The sequence below is a fragment of the Heteronotia binoei genome, chromosome 8 (genome assembly GCF_032191835.1).
Source record: "Heteronotia binoei isolate CCM8104 ecotype False Entrance Well chromosome 8, APGP_CSIRO_Hbin_v1, whole genome shotgun sequence".
Classification (NCBI taxonomy): Eukaryota; Metazoa; Chordata; class Lepidosauria; order Squamata; family Gekkonidae; genus Heteronotia; species Heteronotia binoei.
Window position 1 is genome coordinate 87,376,971 of NC_083230.1, and position 16,532 is coordinate 87,393,502.

Genomic DNA, 16,532 nt, shown 5'->3' on the forward strand with positions numbered 1-16,532 from the left:
ACGTTGTGAAAGCAACGTCACCCGAGTAAAAAATGACTGTTGCTAGCACAGGGGACTACCTTTACCTTTACAAAGGATCTCATGACATATACTGATGTGGGAGCAAATGGGAAAGTCACATGCAAGTAAACCCTGGGACCCCTTTCCCCCTACCATAGAGTGCTAACAACATCCAGTAACCACATGGGCAAGCCCTGGGCCCTTCTCCAGTTCTTCTCTTGCCCCCTCCTTTCTAGCTGCTAATTCATTTAACCCTACACAACATTTATAGCTAGCACTGAAATTATACATAAATCCTCTTGTGGAGCCAGTTTGAAACAATTGGTGTCACATTATGTTGTGGAAGTTCCCACAACACATAGCAGCATGTCCAGCTTCACGATCCTGCTGTCTTGTATTTCCCCACCTGGCACAGGTGAAGAAGGAAAATGACAAATCTAACATTTTGCAATCAGAGTAATTACACAAATTAAGTGATTTAGGCATATCTTCTTACACAGCTCAGCTTAATTTTAGCACATCTTACTTGCTCTGTGTGCAGTTTGGAATTGATGGGTACACTGTTAGGACAGCGGCAACTGATGCAATATAGATGGCATCTGAGAGCCAGTTTGGTGTAGTGGTTAAGAGTGGTGGACTCTAATCTGGAGAATTCCTCCACATGAAGCCGGGTGGGTGACCTTGGATCAGTCACATCTCTCTCAGCCCTACTTACCTCACAGGGTGTCTGTTGTGGGGAGAGGAAAGCAAAGTGATCCTCTCCAAGCCTCCTTTGGGTAGTGAAGGGTGGGGTACAAAACCAACTCTTTTTCTTCTTCTCAGTGGTAGGTGTTGTATCCTTCCCCCACCCCCGTTTCCAAAGATGAAACCCATCAAGCTAACCCCTTGGTGTGATTCACTTTTTCCCTCAGCAGTGTGGCTGTCTTCTTTTCTTCTTGGTATGACTCTATTTTATCTCACTATGCCAGGTGGCAGAGAAACCACACGTTCTCTAGTGAGGTCCATAGGTGTTTTATTTAAAGTGTAATATAAAAGGCAAGTCTCCCAGGTACATGGAATATTCAGCATTTCACCCCCAACAAACTGCTCTTTCATTATAGTGTTCTAATGCACCAGGAAAAAAGGAAAAAGAAAATCACCCCTCTGTTTTAAGATGGAAGGGTTATAGAGTGGAGCATCAGAGGATGGCAACAGAGAGGGAGGAGAAGCCATGATCAATGGGTCTTATGAGGTCATTTCAAAAAAGTCTGCCTCTTAGGTGGTTCTAGCATCAAAGACTGGCCTTGGAAGGTTTGGGTACCATGGATGCCTCCCTTGCCATGAGAATGACACCTGTGCTAGCAATGGGGAATTTACATGGCCTGCAGGCAGTATGCTCAATGCCAGCAGGTACACTCAGGAGGTTCTTGCCAAAGAGGGAAGGGGGATCGGGGGGGGGGGGAGTTTAGCAGAAAATTGCAGGCATCATTGCCCTACTTAAAACAGCTCTCTCTTAATTGTAAACAGTGTCCATGATTCCTATTCAGCCACGGAAAGGCAAAGTACAGAGGGGAGGGAGAGAGAGAGCAGGTAAAAGGTGAAGTGCTTAGTTTGACAACATAATGCAGCTGCTTGCGGGACTGATAAGGAAACTACCATTGCTTTTAGTCACTTCACTGAAAAAAAGGGGGGAGGGAGAGAGAGGAAAACTACTTCAACCACAAAGGAGAAATCCCAAATCCACCCAGTTCCTCTTGGCAAGGCATTTGGCATCTTTGCAAACACTTCCCACCACTTCCTTTTATCTTTCTCTCTCTCTCTCTCATGTCCCCAGATGCAGAAATGATTAACTTAACCCCAAAGCAGCCTAGTAAGGGAGGCAGGAGGAAAGGGGAGAGGGAGGGGGCCCTGCCCCTACCCGCTCCTCTCTTGCCCCCTCCCCCCATGGAGGAGGAGAGCAGTGCAGCACACAGGTCCTCTTGCAGCCACAGCACACCAGAGTCTGTCGGACGGCTCATAAGGCAAACATCGCATCACTTTCCTTCTCTTTCTTCCGATGAGGGCCGGAGCCAGCTGGAGGGGAAGGGGCCCCAGCTGGAGGATTGGGAAGCGTGGGCAGCCGATCCACCACCTTTGCTCGCTCTTCCAGGAACTTGTCAAACTCTGGGAAGAAAAGGGCAGAAGGAAGAGTTTTAACAGAGATGGAAGAACCTCAGCACAGCAGGAAGAGTCTGAGGGTTGAGGTGCTGGGAGGAGTCAAGTACATGCATAACTCCTTTGCACAGGACTTTTCTGCATGTGGGCCTGGAAGCAATGTATCCCAACAGTTCTGCGATCTAACAGCCCTGTTATGGAGCTCTGAAATTCACAGGTACGCTGGGGCTAGGGGCAGCTGCATGTGTTACTCAGTCATAAAAAGGTAAAGGTAGTCCCCTGTGCAGGCATTGAGTCGTTACTGACCCATGGGGTGACATCACATCATGACACTTTCTTGGCAGACGTTTACGTGGTGGTTTGCCATTGCCTTCCCCAGTCATCTACACTTTACCCCCAGCAAGCTGGGTACTCACTTTACTGACCTCAGAAGGATGGAAGACTGAGTCAACTTTGAGCCGGCTACCTGAATCCAGCTTCCACCTGGATTGAACTCAGGTCGTGAGCAGAGCTTGGACTGCAGTACTGCAGCTTACCACTCTGTGCCACGGGGCTCCTCAGTCATCCATGAGGTCTTTTCTGATGTAGGTAGACAATGGAACAATAAGCAGAGGGCATTCCTCACTGCAAGAATTAGAGGAAGCCTGGGCATGGTAGTAGATAGCAGCTCACCTTCACTGGTGACCCCTTTCGGATCCTCAGCCTTGTTTTCCGGAGAGGAGAGCACAAAAGGCAACACAGAAACAAAGAAAGATAAAATCAAAGGTTATGGAGTATATCAAATGGATAATTTTCTTCTTATCAAGATAGAGATTGTGGTACCCAGATGATGGAGAAGGTGTGTACTTCCCTGCCTCACTTTACATCTCTCCCAGGGCTTTTTTTTTTGAGCAGGAACGCACAGGAATGCAATTCCAGCCAACTTGGCACCAGGGGGTGTGGCCTAATATGTTAATGAGTTCCTGCTGGGATTTTTCTAGCCAAAAGCCCTGTGTGAAACAATGATGTCAGGGAGTGTGGCCTAATATGCAAATGAGTTCCTGCTGGGCTTTACCTACCAAAAAAAGCACCCTGATCTCTCCTATTAGTAGAGGCAAGCAGCATTGCAGAGAGGTAATGTACTGGGATATGGGATATGTTGTATTGATACATATCATATCATATGGCTACTGACACCTGACCGTTCTGAGCTATCAAGAGCTCCTAGAAATGATGAACTATACACAGGTGACCATTCTGCATCCATAGCAGAAGAAAGAAAGACAGAAATTTGTGGGGCAGTGGCTTAAGGCAAAAAGGCAAGCCCAATGGTTATTATTTTAGTTAATACACAATGAAGCTGATTTGTACAGCTGTATTGTCTACAAGGGGCATCTTTCACCTTGACATTTTGTCCGGAGCAAAACAGCTATGTGATGTCACAAGACTCACCCATAATTGAGGACTGCAATTATGTAACTCTGGGTGGGAGGGAAAATGGAATGATCTGAAGTAGGTGATGTCAAAGTGCAAATCATTCCTCAACCTCACACACTACAAGTAAGCAAAAGTTTGCAGTAGCCCAACAGGAAGGGAGAATGGATTAGATTCTCAAACAAGAACACTCAAAGCCTGGCTTTATGTCATTACAGTATCAATTAATGCTCCCCATGGACGTGGCAGGAAGTTCACAGCCTACCCTAAGTAATGAGCAAATGCTTCAGTTCTATTACTTACGACATCAGTGGAGAGCCACTGCTCAATATCTTCCATGAGGGAGGCCTGGGGGACAGGAATCTGGCAAGAGATGGGGGGAGAAAGGGAAGAACAAGACATAGTAAGACAGAGGTACATTAGCTGAATCTGTTCTTGGAGAAATACTCTATATCCACATTGTCCTTTAACTGAGGGCAACATCTGAAGTGCCTTTTTAAATCGGCCCAGTTCCTGGACCTCTTCCTCTTAAGCTTGACCAATATCGTTTGAGAAGTAAAATGTTCATCAGTTTCACTCCACACTGACATAATCATTCTAAAGACACAGCAACAAACTCCCAAGTTCTGTATCATTAACTTGCAGCTTCAGAAGTGATTCTCAGAGATGATAAATGGTTTGGCTCTAAAGTCTTCAGGGGAAATGGAGTGAGAGTTTTAAGGTATTTTTGCTTATGTTATGTTAATAAGCAGATTTTTAGCAACAGACATTCACAGCAGTGTGTGTGTGTGGGGGGGGAAGAGACGTTTATTTATACAGTGCCTTTCTGTGGCTGTAGAGTGGGAGAAGTGTATCTATACAACCATGAGATTGTGTATGATGTGAGAAGCTTTCTAATCACAGAATTCAATTTTATCCAATGAAGCTGAAAGTTTGAAAAATATCATGTAACAGCCAAAAGACTGAAAGATTTACAGACAGATATAAATACTGCAGTATCCTGTATTCTGGCCAGTATAGGACACAGCATTCTATTTTCAAGCTTTCCACCATAAAGATGAGTATTAGAAACTTCAGATGTTGTGAAATTCTCTCTTCATTTTACATTTTGAACATCTATTCCTATGGTCAATATGTTTTGCCATGGGGGAAAAAACCTACTTACTGCTATTTTGTTTTCTCTACAGCTGTTCACATAGACATACAATGATAAGCATCAATTGGGATCTGGTGGGCCCATGTCTAAGGCAGTTTTATTTATTTTATCAAGCCTCTGAAGCCCTTAAAGAGTGCCTTTCACTCTGTAGGTAAACTTTTCGTATTCTCTTTTTAATGCAGCATTCATCCTCCAGATTGGTGAAAAAAAGGACTGGTATGAAGCCCAAGATTTCTGGACATGGTTACCTCTGCACAGCCGTACTCCTTGGATAGCTGTTAATGGAGGTGAGTGGTCTGGGAGCTTGTCTTACTGTACAACTGAATCTTAGGTGTTCCATTATATCTCCTTCAAGATGCTCAGGCAGAATCAAGAAAAACAAATCTATGCAGAGGTATCAATCAACATCTCCTGCTGGTCCCTGGCCTCAGGGACATCCAACATCCATATGCCCCCCCAGAGATCGCTGCACTCCGCTTCACAGCATCTCCTGACCGTCCATGGCCCGAAGGAACCAGCTCCCTGTGGAGATCCAGGCTGTACCTGAATTAATGCCATTTCGTAGGGCCTGCAAGACGGAGCTATTCTGCTGGGCCTTTGGTTGAGGCAGCGGATGTTCTTATTTCCATCTGCTTGGCCTCCCTTACCTGTCATGATGCTATCTTATTTTAATCGTATCTTAATCTATTGTTCCATCTGTGGGTCTACTGTTGTATTGCTATATATAATGTGCCCAATTGGAAACCGCCTCCTGTGACATATATGTAGTTTGTTTTATTGTATCCTATGGTTTTGGCTTGTAGTTTTTAATTGTTTTAATTTTTGTTGTTATCCGCCCTGAGCCCACTCATGGGAAAGGGTGGAATACAAATTAACATAAACAAAGAAATAACTTGCCTCAATGAGGGCCAGGGCTTTTTGGGCCCTGGCCCCTACCTGGTGGAATGAGCTTCCATTAGAGATAATAATAACAACAACAACAACTTTTTATTTATATCCTGCCCGCCCCCCTGAGGCAGGCTCAGGGCGGCAGATCAGAGGACTGTGGGACCTATTATAGTTCTGCAGGGCCTGCAAAACAGAGCTCCTCTGAGGATTACAGCATAAGGTATGCTAAGTAAGAGACAGCTGCTGTAATGGCTACAAAATAAATGATTTCAATCACAATTTATGTATATTGTTTGTCATTCTTTAGTACAACTCACTCACTCCAAATAATTTTACAAGAACCAGACTTTGAGGCAACATTGCCAAAATACACAAATGAGGCTATACCACAGGGAAAAGTCAGCACTTAAGTCATCTAGGATGAATATGAATGGTGCCTCTTCTAAAATAACTTTGCATATGGCATAGATACTCAGATTCTTGACAGAACATTACTGGTCATAGTCTGCTTCCTTACATATGGTTCACTGAAGAAGGAACACCAGAACGAGACAATTATCCAGAAATCTCGTGTGAACTTTGGAATTTGTGAATCTTGAGTATTTAGTATCAGTGTGATGCACATCTGTACTCAGATGCTGTAATTTTGTAATCTGCATTTGGAAATCGTGCTATTTGCATATTTTTGTATTTTGGCAACATTGCCTCAAAGTCTGGTTCTTGTAATATTATTTGGAATGAGTTGTACTTAAGAATGAGAAATAATATACATACATTGTAATTGAAATACGTAATTAATTTTGCAGCCATTACAGCAGCTGACTCTTACTTAGCAGGCTTTGAGTTGAGGCAGCCAGCATCCACTTGTTAATCGGCCTCCCCTCCAGTGACTGCAGATTCAAATGGCCACCTGGGAGCCAACTGATTCTTGCTGAGGTATGTTGAAGTGCTGGTCATTTTATACTGATTGATTTTTTAAAGATAGGTTTTTTAGATACACTTTAAATTGGTTTATGCTGTGAATTTTATGAAGGAACGCACCTTGAGCCTGCTTGCAGGTCAGGTGGGATGCAAACGGAATAAAATAAAATAAAAAATAAATCTTCTTCATACCCTGCTTCTGAATTTCCAGAGGCAGCTGGTTGGTTACTGTTGGTGAAAGAAAGATGCCCTGGATGGTCTGATCCAGGAAAGCTTGTTTCTCAGAACAATGAAAACTCAAGACCATGGCTGCATAGACAGGCTGACATTTCAGGTTGACAGCTATGCACATTCTACTGAACCTAACAGGGGCATGTAACCTAAAAAAGATTTTGTCTCCAAACCCAACAAAAGATTATTTGGAATCACAGTAGCATTCCAGGAAATGAGGAAGCAGATGGCATGAAGTAAGGTTTATGGTCCCACAAAACTGCCCCCACTCTCGATCAAAGGCATATGGAGGATGCTGGAGGTAGAGACAATAGATTTATACTCCCATAGCCAGAACTTAAGGCAGTGAGGATCTTTCCCTTTCACAAGGGAACTGGTCAGTACAGAAAGATTGCTAAAGGAACCAGGATCAGCTCAAATCATCAGACACAAAAGTGAAATTCCCAAAATAAGCTTGGAACAGAAAAGGACAGGTTAGCACCAGGGCTTTTTTTGAGCAGGAATGCATAGGAATGCAGTTCCAGCTGGCTTGGCATCAGGGTGTGTGGCCTAATAATCAAATAAGTTCCTGCTGGGCTTTTTCTACACCGCCCCCGCCCCCCCCCCCCCTGGTTAGCACTCTCATAAGTTGCCCTGGAAAGGAAAAGGAAAGGTCCCCTGTGCAAGCACCAGTCATTTCCGACTCTGGAGTGACATTACATCACAACATTTTCATGGCAGAATTTTTACGGGGTGGTTTGCCATTGCCTTCCCCAGTCATCTACACTTCCCCCCCAGCAAGTTGGGTACTCATTTTACCGACCTCAGAAGGATGGAAGGCTGAGTCAACCTTGAGCCCGCTACCTGAAAACCCAGCTTCTGCCGGGGATTGAACTCAGGTCGTGAGCAGAGTTTAGGACTGCAGTACTGCAGCTTTAACACTATGTGCCACGGGGCTCTGTAAAGCCCTAAGTAAAGATAAAAAGCAAGACCTTGCTATTTGCTGCACTAAAGTTTACCAGCCTTTGGTTTCCAAATCCATAGAAGAGGAAAAGAGCAAAACCACAGCAGGAGAATCCATTTCATCCAAGTCAATAATGTAGCATCTGAGCTATACCTGTCATGCTGTCTTCTCTCTACAAAGGTAAAGCTCATCAGACTGGCAGGGAAGGGATTGGTTTGGAGAGAGAAATAAGAAGATACCAGCAAGTGTACCTTTGTCCTCAAGTGAAGTTTTCAGAAAAAGGAAGCCAGGATTTATCCAAGAAGCTAGAAAAGTGTATGAGGATACCTGAACAGTAAATCTCAGTAAGGATTTCCAGTCTTGTGGTGATTCCCCAACTGGTTATACAGCATATATTGAACTTAGGATCTCTGAATCAAAATAAACAGCAGCTGGATCCTGAACCTGCTTGCCTATCCTTTCCCCAAGTTAGCATTACTAGGCCTTTTTAAAGATGAGGCCGGTGGACGAAAGAACTCTCCTAAGATTCTGCATATGCACGGCACCTGATTGAAAGGAGCTGCTACCTATGCACAACAGTGGCATGGACAGCACTGCTGTATTATAGGTAGCAGCCCAGTGCAAACAGGAGACCAAATCAGCTAAAGTAAATGAGTCATGGGTTGCTATTGGGTGCTGATGTGGAAGACTGATGGAAACTGTTGGCCATTTGGGGAGTACAAATTTCCTCCTGCAACATGGGAGCAGAACGGTTGGCTGCTGCTGACACTTTCCACCTCATCGTGGGTGATTTCTGCCCCATTAGAGGAAGATCTTTATTTATTTATTTTTTTAAAAAAATCTGTAATGCAGAGGGATTGGTCAGCAAAGAATTACTGATGTAGCTTGTAAAATGCTGATACAGCTTCTGGATGGCACTGCAATGCTAGTGCAAAGGAGAGACTAGGCCTTGTGCTAGATGAAACATCAAGGGCAGATGCTATTGGATCTAGAGACTGTACTATCTAATCCCAAAAGGATACTGAGAATAAAGGATTTAAATACTCCCTGCTCAATTTTTTCCTATCATGCTTTCTCTCACTCTTCCATTTCAATGATCCTTCCAAAGCATGGTTTTACTGGAAGGGACCCTCCAGTTTCAAGTTCCTCTGTTGTGGTGTATCCCCATACACTCTTCAGTTAGCACCACACCTTTGCTTAGCAGTGTTTAAAATCTCTTTTGCTCTCTCCCCACGACCAGCAGCAATACAGTCTCACCATTCCTTGCTGCATCATCCAATCTGAGATCGGGGGTTCTGGCTCCAGCTAGTTAAAAGAGAGTTTACTTTGAAAAGATGCCAGAAAAAGCAGAAGTGGTAAACAAACAAAAAAAAAACCAGGAAAAAAACAGGCATCCTCCAGAACAGTAACATTTATGGGGTCTGTAAAGAGAGCAGCACCCTCTTCTACAAATAAAGGATGACTGATGGGTTGATAATATTTTCTTCCTTTCATTTTCTGGAGAGATTAATGGGGTAAGGGAGAACCCTGAACTGAACCAGCAACAGGATTGAATTCCCGCTAGAGTTGGAAAGGAACTCATAGAATCATAGAGTTGGAAGGGACCTCCAGGGTCATCTAGTCCAACTTCAATACATAACTTATTCTTTCTTCTTCTGTGGAATGGAAGGTCTGGTCAGCAGAAGAATGGCACCCTGGCTTGCTAACCCAGACCCTGAAAGGAAGCATATTGTGACATCAGAAAATAATACCCAACCTCAAGATGATATGCTTAGAGAGTTACAGTTGCCAGCATGCAAAGCTACCATTCATGTGAACACAACTGGAGTCTCACCTCACTAGTTACTTCAGTTGGAGGTTTCTTAGGGAGTAATCCCTTTAGCACTAAACTACCAGGGCCTAACCCTGCAAGGCACAAATTCTTCCCTCTCAATTTAGCCAAGGGTCCATCTTAAATCAAACATATCTTAAACAAAAATTAAAAAGAATCCTGCAATAAAAAAGTTGCATGAATAGCAGCACTCTACTTGTTGTGCATAAATGAAAAGACTTAGCCATTGATTGCTATTGCGACTAACAGCTCGCATGAAGTTACTAAAAGCATCTTCAAATAAATACTTGCAAATCCAGGAAGAACAAATGAGTGGGGAATTGCATGCGTTGCCATTACAAGGAAAGCACTCAAGGGGACAGATGAATGTTTGAAGCTAAGGATTTTTGGAAATACAGAAAAGGTTATGCCTTCACACTTTCTGTGCTGGTGTATGCCAGGAAACTGGCACCTCAAAACACCCCTGAATCTCTCAGATGTGGCTTGTTGAGACTTTCTAACCTTTCTGAAAGTGCTTTGGTAACCCAGAAATTGTATTTCGAACTTCAGAGAGGATAAGGAATAAATATATATTTCTGATTTCATTTACATATGCAAGTAAATTTGATATTAGTGGTTCTTCCATACTTAGTTCAAGAAGGATTAGATGTTTAATTTTTTAATTTAAAATCAAACATGAGTGACCTTTGGCTAGGATACCAGGTTTCCCTTTGACACTTGGAATAAATAATCTCTTGACTGCTCTTCAGTCAGAGGACTGTAACTGGGCATTGAGAGTAGTCAACTCAGTAAAGAGCTGTGAGTTTGTGGCTAATGAACCGAGAAGCTGAATGAGCAACTACCTACACCTCAGTGTATCTTGAGTGTACAAGGAGAGAGGGACCTACACATGGAACCCATCCAGTACCTTCTAAGTATTTACTCACCGCTCCTGTATTCTGCTGCCGGGCATCCAAGGCTCCAGCTAGTCCTTTGGTGGCCAGAGGATCTTCATACTTCACCCTGAACAAGAGAACCAAATTAAGAAGAAGATGATATTGGATTTATATCCCGTCCTATACTCTGAATTTCAGAGTGACCACAAACTCCTCTACCTCCCCACCCCCCACAACAGACACCCTGTGAGGTAGGTGGGGCTGAGAGAGCTTTTTACAGCAGCTGCCCTTTCAAGGACAACTCCTGTGAAAGCTACAACTGACTCAAGGCCATTCCAGCAGGTGTAAACAGGAAAACTCTAGACGGGCAGAAGTGCACAGCACATGGGCTAGCAGAACCACCCCCCTCCCATAATACCAGGGAAGAGATGTCAATGTGGTATTTTACTGACCCCACCACCACCAAAAACTTTTTGTTGTGTCCCAGCAAAAAAACACAACTGTTCTGAATGGATGCAAAATGCCTAGAGCACCCCTGAGAGCCCCTAACGAGTAGAATTCATTATAAATTTTGCCAGCAAAATTTACACAAGTTGGAACAAGGCTTGACCTTTTTCCTGGGCTCAGATTCAAGCACAGCTATATACTAAGCAAGTACTGGCAAGTTATTTATTTCCTTTCACCTCCAGTTCTTCCACTCCATGACACAAAAATGACTGAACTCTGATGCTTGGTATAAGATAAAAATCAGATAAGCAGATCTGCTAATCTGAGTTAATAACTGGGCTATGTAGCCCTTTCCTATCTGCCGTGACCCTTAGGAAAGGCCTACATAGCTAAATTAATAAATTTAAATGCATTTGTGAGTGTGTGTGTGGGGGGGGGAGGTTAAAATCCTGCATCAAGTAAAAAGGATTTCTACAACCTGTATCGCATGCAATTCCTTATTCTACATTGACCTGAATTTTTATAGTGTATTCTATTTCTAATAATTGAGAAGGGAACTACTGAAGATACCAGAGTGCTGCACTGAACAACAGGAAATCTGGTTCAGCCACTCACTCTGGCTTCTGAAATTTCCACAAACTTTCAAGTACTTGTACCCATAAGGCCTTGGTGCATGCCTTTAAAAAGGCACCAAGATTTTAAAAAGGGGCTGAAATCTGCACCTGACACCGCATTCAACCATCTTCTGTGCTGCTTCAGGGCAGCAGCACATACATACATCTGCATATACCTTTGTTCTACCAAAGAACATGATCTCAACACAAAATCTGCATCCTTTCACATTTCGACTTTGTTACGTGAAGCGTTACATATTATACTCAAGCTTGGGTAGAGTTAATTGTTCCCAGCAATTAGTGCATGCCCAGTGACAGTGATACTTCTGCATTCAAGAAGTATCTCAAAGAAACTCTCCTGCATATCTGAAGAAGTGAGCAGTGACTCATGAAATCTCACACCCTGCCACACATATTTTGTTAGCCTTTAAGGTACTACTGGACTCTTTGATCTTTTATACTGCTACAGACTAACATAGCTCTGCATCTTGATTTATCTCCTACACAGTGATACCTCCCCCAATAGGAACCAATGGCTCCATCTTCTACCTTAGAATGCTCCTCTGCAAAAAAATCAACACCATTCTCCTTTGTTTTCATCCTCAGACCTATGCTGATTACTTCTTACATAGGAAGGCCAAGGTTACCTTGTCCAAAGATGACCCAGCGCTGAACTCCCCCCAGCCATGTCTCTGCCACTCCCAGGATCAGAGGGAACTGTTCCCCCTCTGGGCCATGGGCTTGGGCCACCTTTGATCAAATTTTTCAAAGAAGTGCTCATCTGTGAAAGGCCCGCTGTGCACAATGGCATCCAGGATGAAGTAGAGTGCCACCACCATGAAACTGATGAGGCAAAATGGCAGGAAGGGTTTGAGGTGTTGCCAGGAATTCTGCAAGCAGGTACTCATGGAGTGCTCAGAAGGCAGCAAAGCCCAGCAGTTGCCCACAAAAGTCCTGATTTGGCAGCAAAGCCGAAGAGGAAGAAAATAAGGAGAGAGAGAAGGCATAGGAGTATGCTGAAGCTTCTAGCACGGACTGTCCCAAGTTGGCTTGATGGCAAGAGAGCTGTGGGCAGCTAGTCCCATCGGAGAATGAAGAATCAATAGAAAATCCCACTTTATACAGCCTGTAGGAGAATCAGCTTGTGCTGGAGAAGATATAATTCCCGGTTCCTCTGCTGCTACCCAGTGAGGGGGAGTGCACTTCTAGAGGTTGGGTTTCAGCACAAGATCAGCTGCTTCTGGCTCCCTTTCCACCTCCATTCCATCCCCTACTCTCGGCAAAGAGTTCGCTGTGAGCACCCTGCCCACGATTTGCTACATGCATGCAGCATTGGTGCTTCTCTACCTGGTTCGTTCCCTTTCTGTTGGCGAATCAACCAGGTTCTTTTGGGAAGGCTATTTTCAAGTCAAACATTCTAAGTCTTCCAGCAGCAGTGAGCACGGTGCCAGTTGTGGCTTGAAGCACGCTGACATCTAGCCTGTTTTGCTAAGTGCTGAGCAGGCAGGCGTGTTTCAAATACAGCTTTCCCCGCCCACAACAAACATCTGTTTCTAGCATCAGCAGAGGTCACTCCATGACTCACTGCAGACTGGGGCTTCTCAGAGACACAGAGGTGTATTTTGGACTTGCAGGGTTGGGAGGACCCAGAAGGCTAACCAAGAACAACCGCAAGCCAAGATCCTCCCGCATATCAGTCCTGTGCAGACTTACAGTGCTTCACATTTACACATAATGGTCTTTAGAGCATTCAAGGCGCTCCACATATTTCTCTCAGTAATCCATACCCATCGCCATGTTGTAAAGTAGGTCAATATTATCCTCTCCCTATTGCAGAGATGAGTTGGGGCCAAGAAATTTGAACCTGGGACTTCTTGGCTGAATTACTCCAGCAGCCCTTGCACAACACTGATCTCCCTGTGCCAGGACAGCCGGAGCAAGGAAGGTGAATGACTTAAGGTGTATGCAATGCCACATGGTGCAGGGGAACATAAACACCCCCTCCCTGGAGGAAAATTTCTTCCCGGACAAAAATATAGCTAGGTCTGCACTCGCATGAGAGTTTGCTCAGAAAAGCATGAGGTTGTTACTTCCCTCCCCTCCCCAAAAATAAGCTGGGAGGAAAGACACGCTGCAAAATATTTAAAAGCCTCCAGGGCAGTCTGCCTCTCTGTAATATAAACAGAGTGTATTGTGAGACTTTAGTTGAAGCATTAATCTTGGATTGGTGGTAGAGTCATCCATCTGAACAACCCTGCATTCTGCACACTACACAGCACTCGGCTCTCCATTTGGCCTGCGCGATTAAAAATAAATTATGCATTTCACTACAGCCCCAATTCCCAGAGGCCATTAGGGAGTGAGACTGGGCCAGGGAGGAAAAAGGAGTGGAAGAGGTGGAGAGTGCTAATGAAGGCTTACATCTGCCTTCATTAGTTCTATGGAGATAAAATACAAAGCTGATCAGGGACTCTTTTGCCTTCAACGTACACAGTGTCTCCTCTTGAAATTTAGAAAGAAACACGCTGAAAGATTACTTAGATTGGAAAACTTAAAGGTGGTTACAGAGATGAAGATCTCATAGCCTTTACTGAACAAGCCTACTGAGCAAAGAGTAAATGGATGTTGGAGAAAGAACACCTGAAACTATGTGGTACAAATGATCTTCTCCCTTCCCACACACAAACAACACATGACCAGGCTCATCCAACACAATTAGGAAAATAAAGAAGATTAATGCACCGTAAAAGAAAGTGGTGCATTTCAAAAGAGGTGGGAATAGTTGGTTTTTGTGGCAGTCAGTGGTTTTTACTGTGTCCTATAATGTTATCACCATTTTAGCACTCTTTTGTTCTCTTTCTCTTTCACCCCTCTATATATCATGTTTCTGTTTTACAGTTCTTTGCTTTAAAGTAATAATTTCCCATTTATTTTTTATTAAGCAACGTTTTTTAAAAAACTAACAAAATGCACTGGAAAGGGAAACCCTGCTTTCTCCCAAGTGTTCTTGGGCTGGAAACCATGTTTCAGCTTCACCAGTAGTGTGGGAGGTAGCCAGCTGCTTGAGTCAATTTAGTATCCCTTATTGAGCTTGGGCTGTAATTCTGAGGATGTTTTCCTGAAAGTAAACTACCCAAAGGTTGGGTGAGAGGAAGTTATAATCAAATTACTGTCTGTTAAATGTTGATACAAATGTGCACATTCCAAGAGTTTTGAAAGCCATAGTCAGGTTTTATATTATTTTATTGCAATTTGTTGTATTATTGATTAATTTAATTTTTTTATTAAAATAGCCTTGTCATATACATTTCTTACAGAAATGAGTTATTAAATCTGCATTCCCTGGACATTCCCTAAGTGCTCTTAGGTTTGCACTGTTAATGTGGTTCAAGGTTATCAATTTAGAGATATTTAATGAATTGTGTTAGGTAGATTCAGTTCTTTTTATTCTCACCATTCAGTGTTTCAAAGGTAGAATGTGCCTAAGTTTTCAAAGTATAGTTTTAGTGCACTTTGGAATCTATCTGTCCGTCCATCCATCCATCCAGGGCTTATTTGTAGCAGGAACTCCTTTGCATATTAGGCCACAGACCCCTGATGTAGCCAATTCCCCTGGAGCTTACAATAGGCCCTTTAAGAAGAGCCCTGTAAACTCTTGGAGGTGTAAGTAATGCCACATTGGAGAATTAGCTACATCAGCGGTGTGTGGTCTAACATGCAAAGGAGCTCCTGCTACAAAAAAAGCCCTATATCCATCCACCCACATATACATTTCTTATAATTTTCTCTCACCCAACCTTCAGGTACCAACCTTCATTGTTTCTTTGGGTTGGGTTTCCCCCCCTTCTGTTTTGGTCTCCTGGAAGTAAGCACCACTGAACAAAATCAGACTTCTAAGAGGTCCTGTTTAGGATTCCTCCCGTACTCTTTGTCTTTGATGAACATTATTGCATGTTCTTGGATTCTTTCCTTTTCTCTCCTTGTGACAGGCTAGAATTTATGATGTAGCAACTTGCCTAGCCCCACAGAAAATATACTGGAAGACCCAGAGTCACAGCTGTCTCTTGAACATGGCTGGGTTTTAGTGCTTTGAAACAATTCAAAATTCTACACAAAAATACATACAATTTTTGTGCCAACCAAAGCTGAATGCTGAGAGACCTATATAAATTAGACCAAAATTTCCACGACTGCTCTTAGATTATTTGGCAACACTGACAATTTTTCTTGATGGATCATAACAGGCACTGCCACTCACTCTTTGCGTTGCTCAGCCAAGGAGCTGCCACGGGTCAGTGCAAACATGTCAAACTCTTCTTCCAGTCTGCCAGAATGATCAAGGGACTGCAGCCCTGCACTGACGCTGCCAGAACCCAGATCTGCAAGGGAATAAAACAGAGGAGGAACAAGCTAACACATGACATATGCCAAGGCCAACAAATCATAATAAAACAAAGCAAGAAATTTCTCTCAGAAATCTGGACCCAAGGCTGGTAACAATATAGAACCAGCATAACACAACCAAAGGTTATATCAGACACCATCCACAGATGAGCCTGCCTTTGGCGGGGAGGGCAGGATATAAATTAAATAAATAAATGAATAAATAAATGTCACAAACAGGTTGCCTTGTAAAAATCCTTAGTGCCATCTTTCTAGAAGTCCCCAAACCCCCTTCTCCCACTGTCTCAAAAGTCATTAGCAAGGAAGTCTCCCTCATGTGTTCAGGGAGGCTTTTCCATAAAACATGCAGGTAATTGAAAATGTCTATAGTCAAACTATGGCTGTCTATATTCAAACTATGGCTCTTACAAGAAGGGATGGAGGGAAATCACTAGTGTGATGATGACACTACTGTATGAGTTCACACAGGGAGAGGTGGCCCTTCAGGTGCAATGACCACAGGGAACAGATTTTATTTTGCCTGTTCTCAGCTAAGAAGAGCCCTATGGATGGTTGTATGTGCTGCAAAATCCAGCCCCAATCCAAATGATGTTAATCAGTGATGAAAATCAAAATGCCTCCTTCTTCACATCTGAGTCTACTAGCTCAAATACAAAGAGTTTGAAATGTTAACAGA

At 43.4% G+C, this 16,532-nt stretch overlaps 1 protein-coding gene across 1 annotated transcript in view; it reads right to left on the minus strand.

Moving 5' to 3' along the window:
* Positions 1–995: 995 nt before the first annotated feature.
* Positions 996–16,532, minus strand: part of TOM1 (target of myb1 membrane trafficking protein) — a 39,205-nt gene continuing 23,668 nt past the window's right edge. The window contains exons 11-16 of the mRNA XM_060245545.1: positions 15,711–15,831; positions 10,443–10,518; positions 8,943–8,990; positions 3,850–3,909; positions 2,806–2,836; positions 996–2,142 (exon numbers count right to left, since the gene is read on the minus strand). Coding sequence (XP_060101528.1) covers positions 1,994–2,142; positions 2,806–2,836; positions 3,850–3,909; positions 8,943–8,990; positions 10,443–10,518; positions 15,711–15,831 — 485 coding nt within the window. The 3' untranslated portion in view covers positions 996–1,993. The remainder of the gene's footprint in view (positions 2,143–2,805; positions 2,837–3,849; positions 3,910–8,942; positions 8,991–10,442; positions 10,519–15,710; positions 15,832–16,532) is intronic.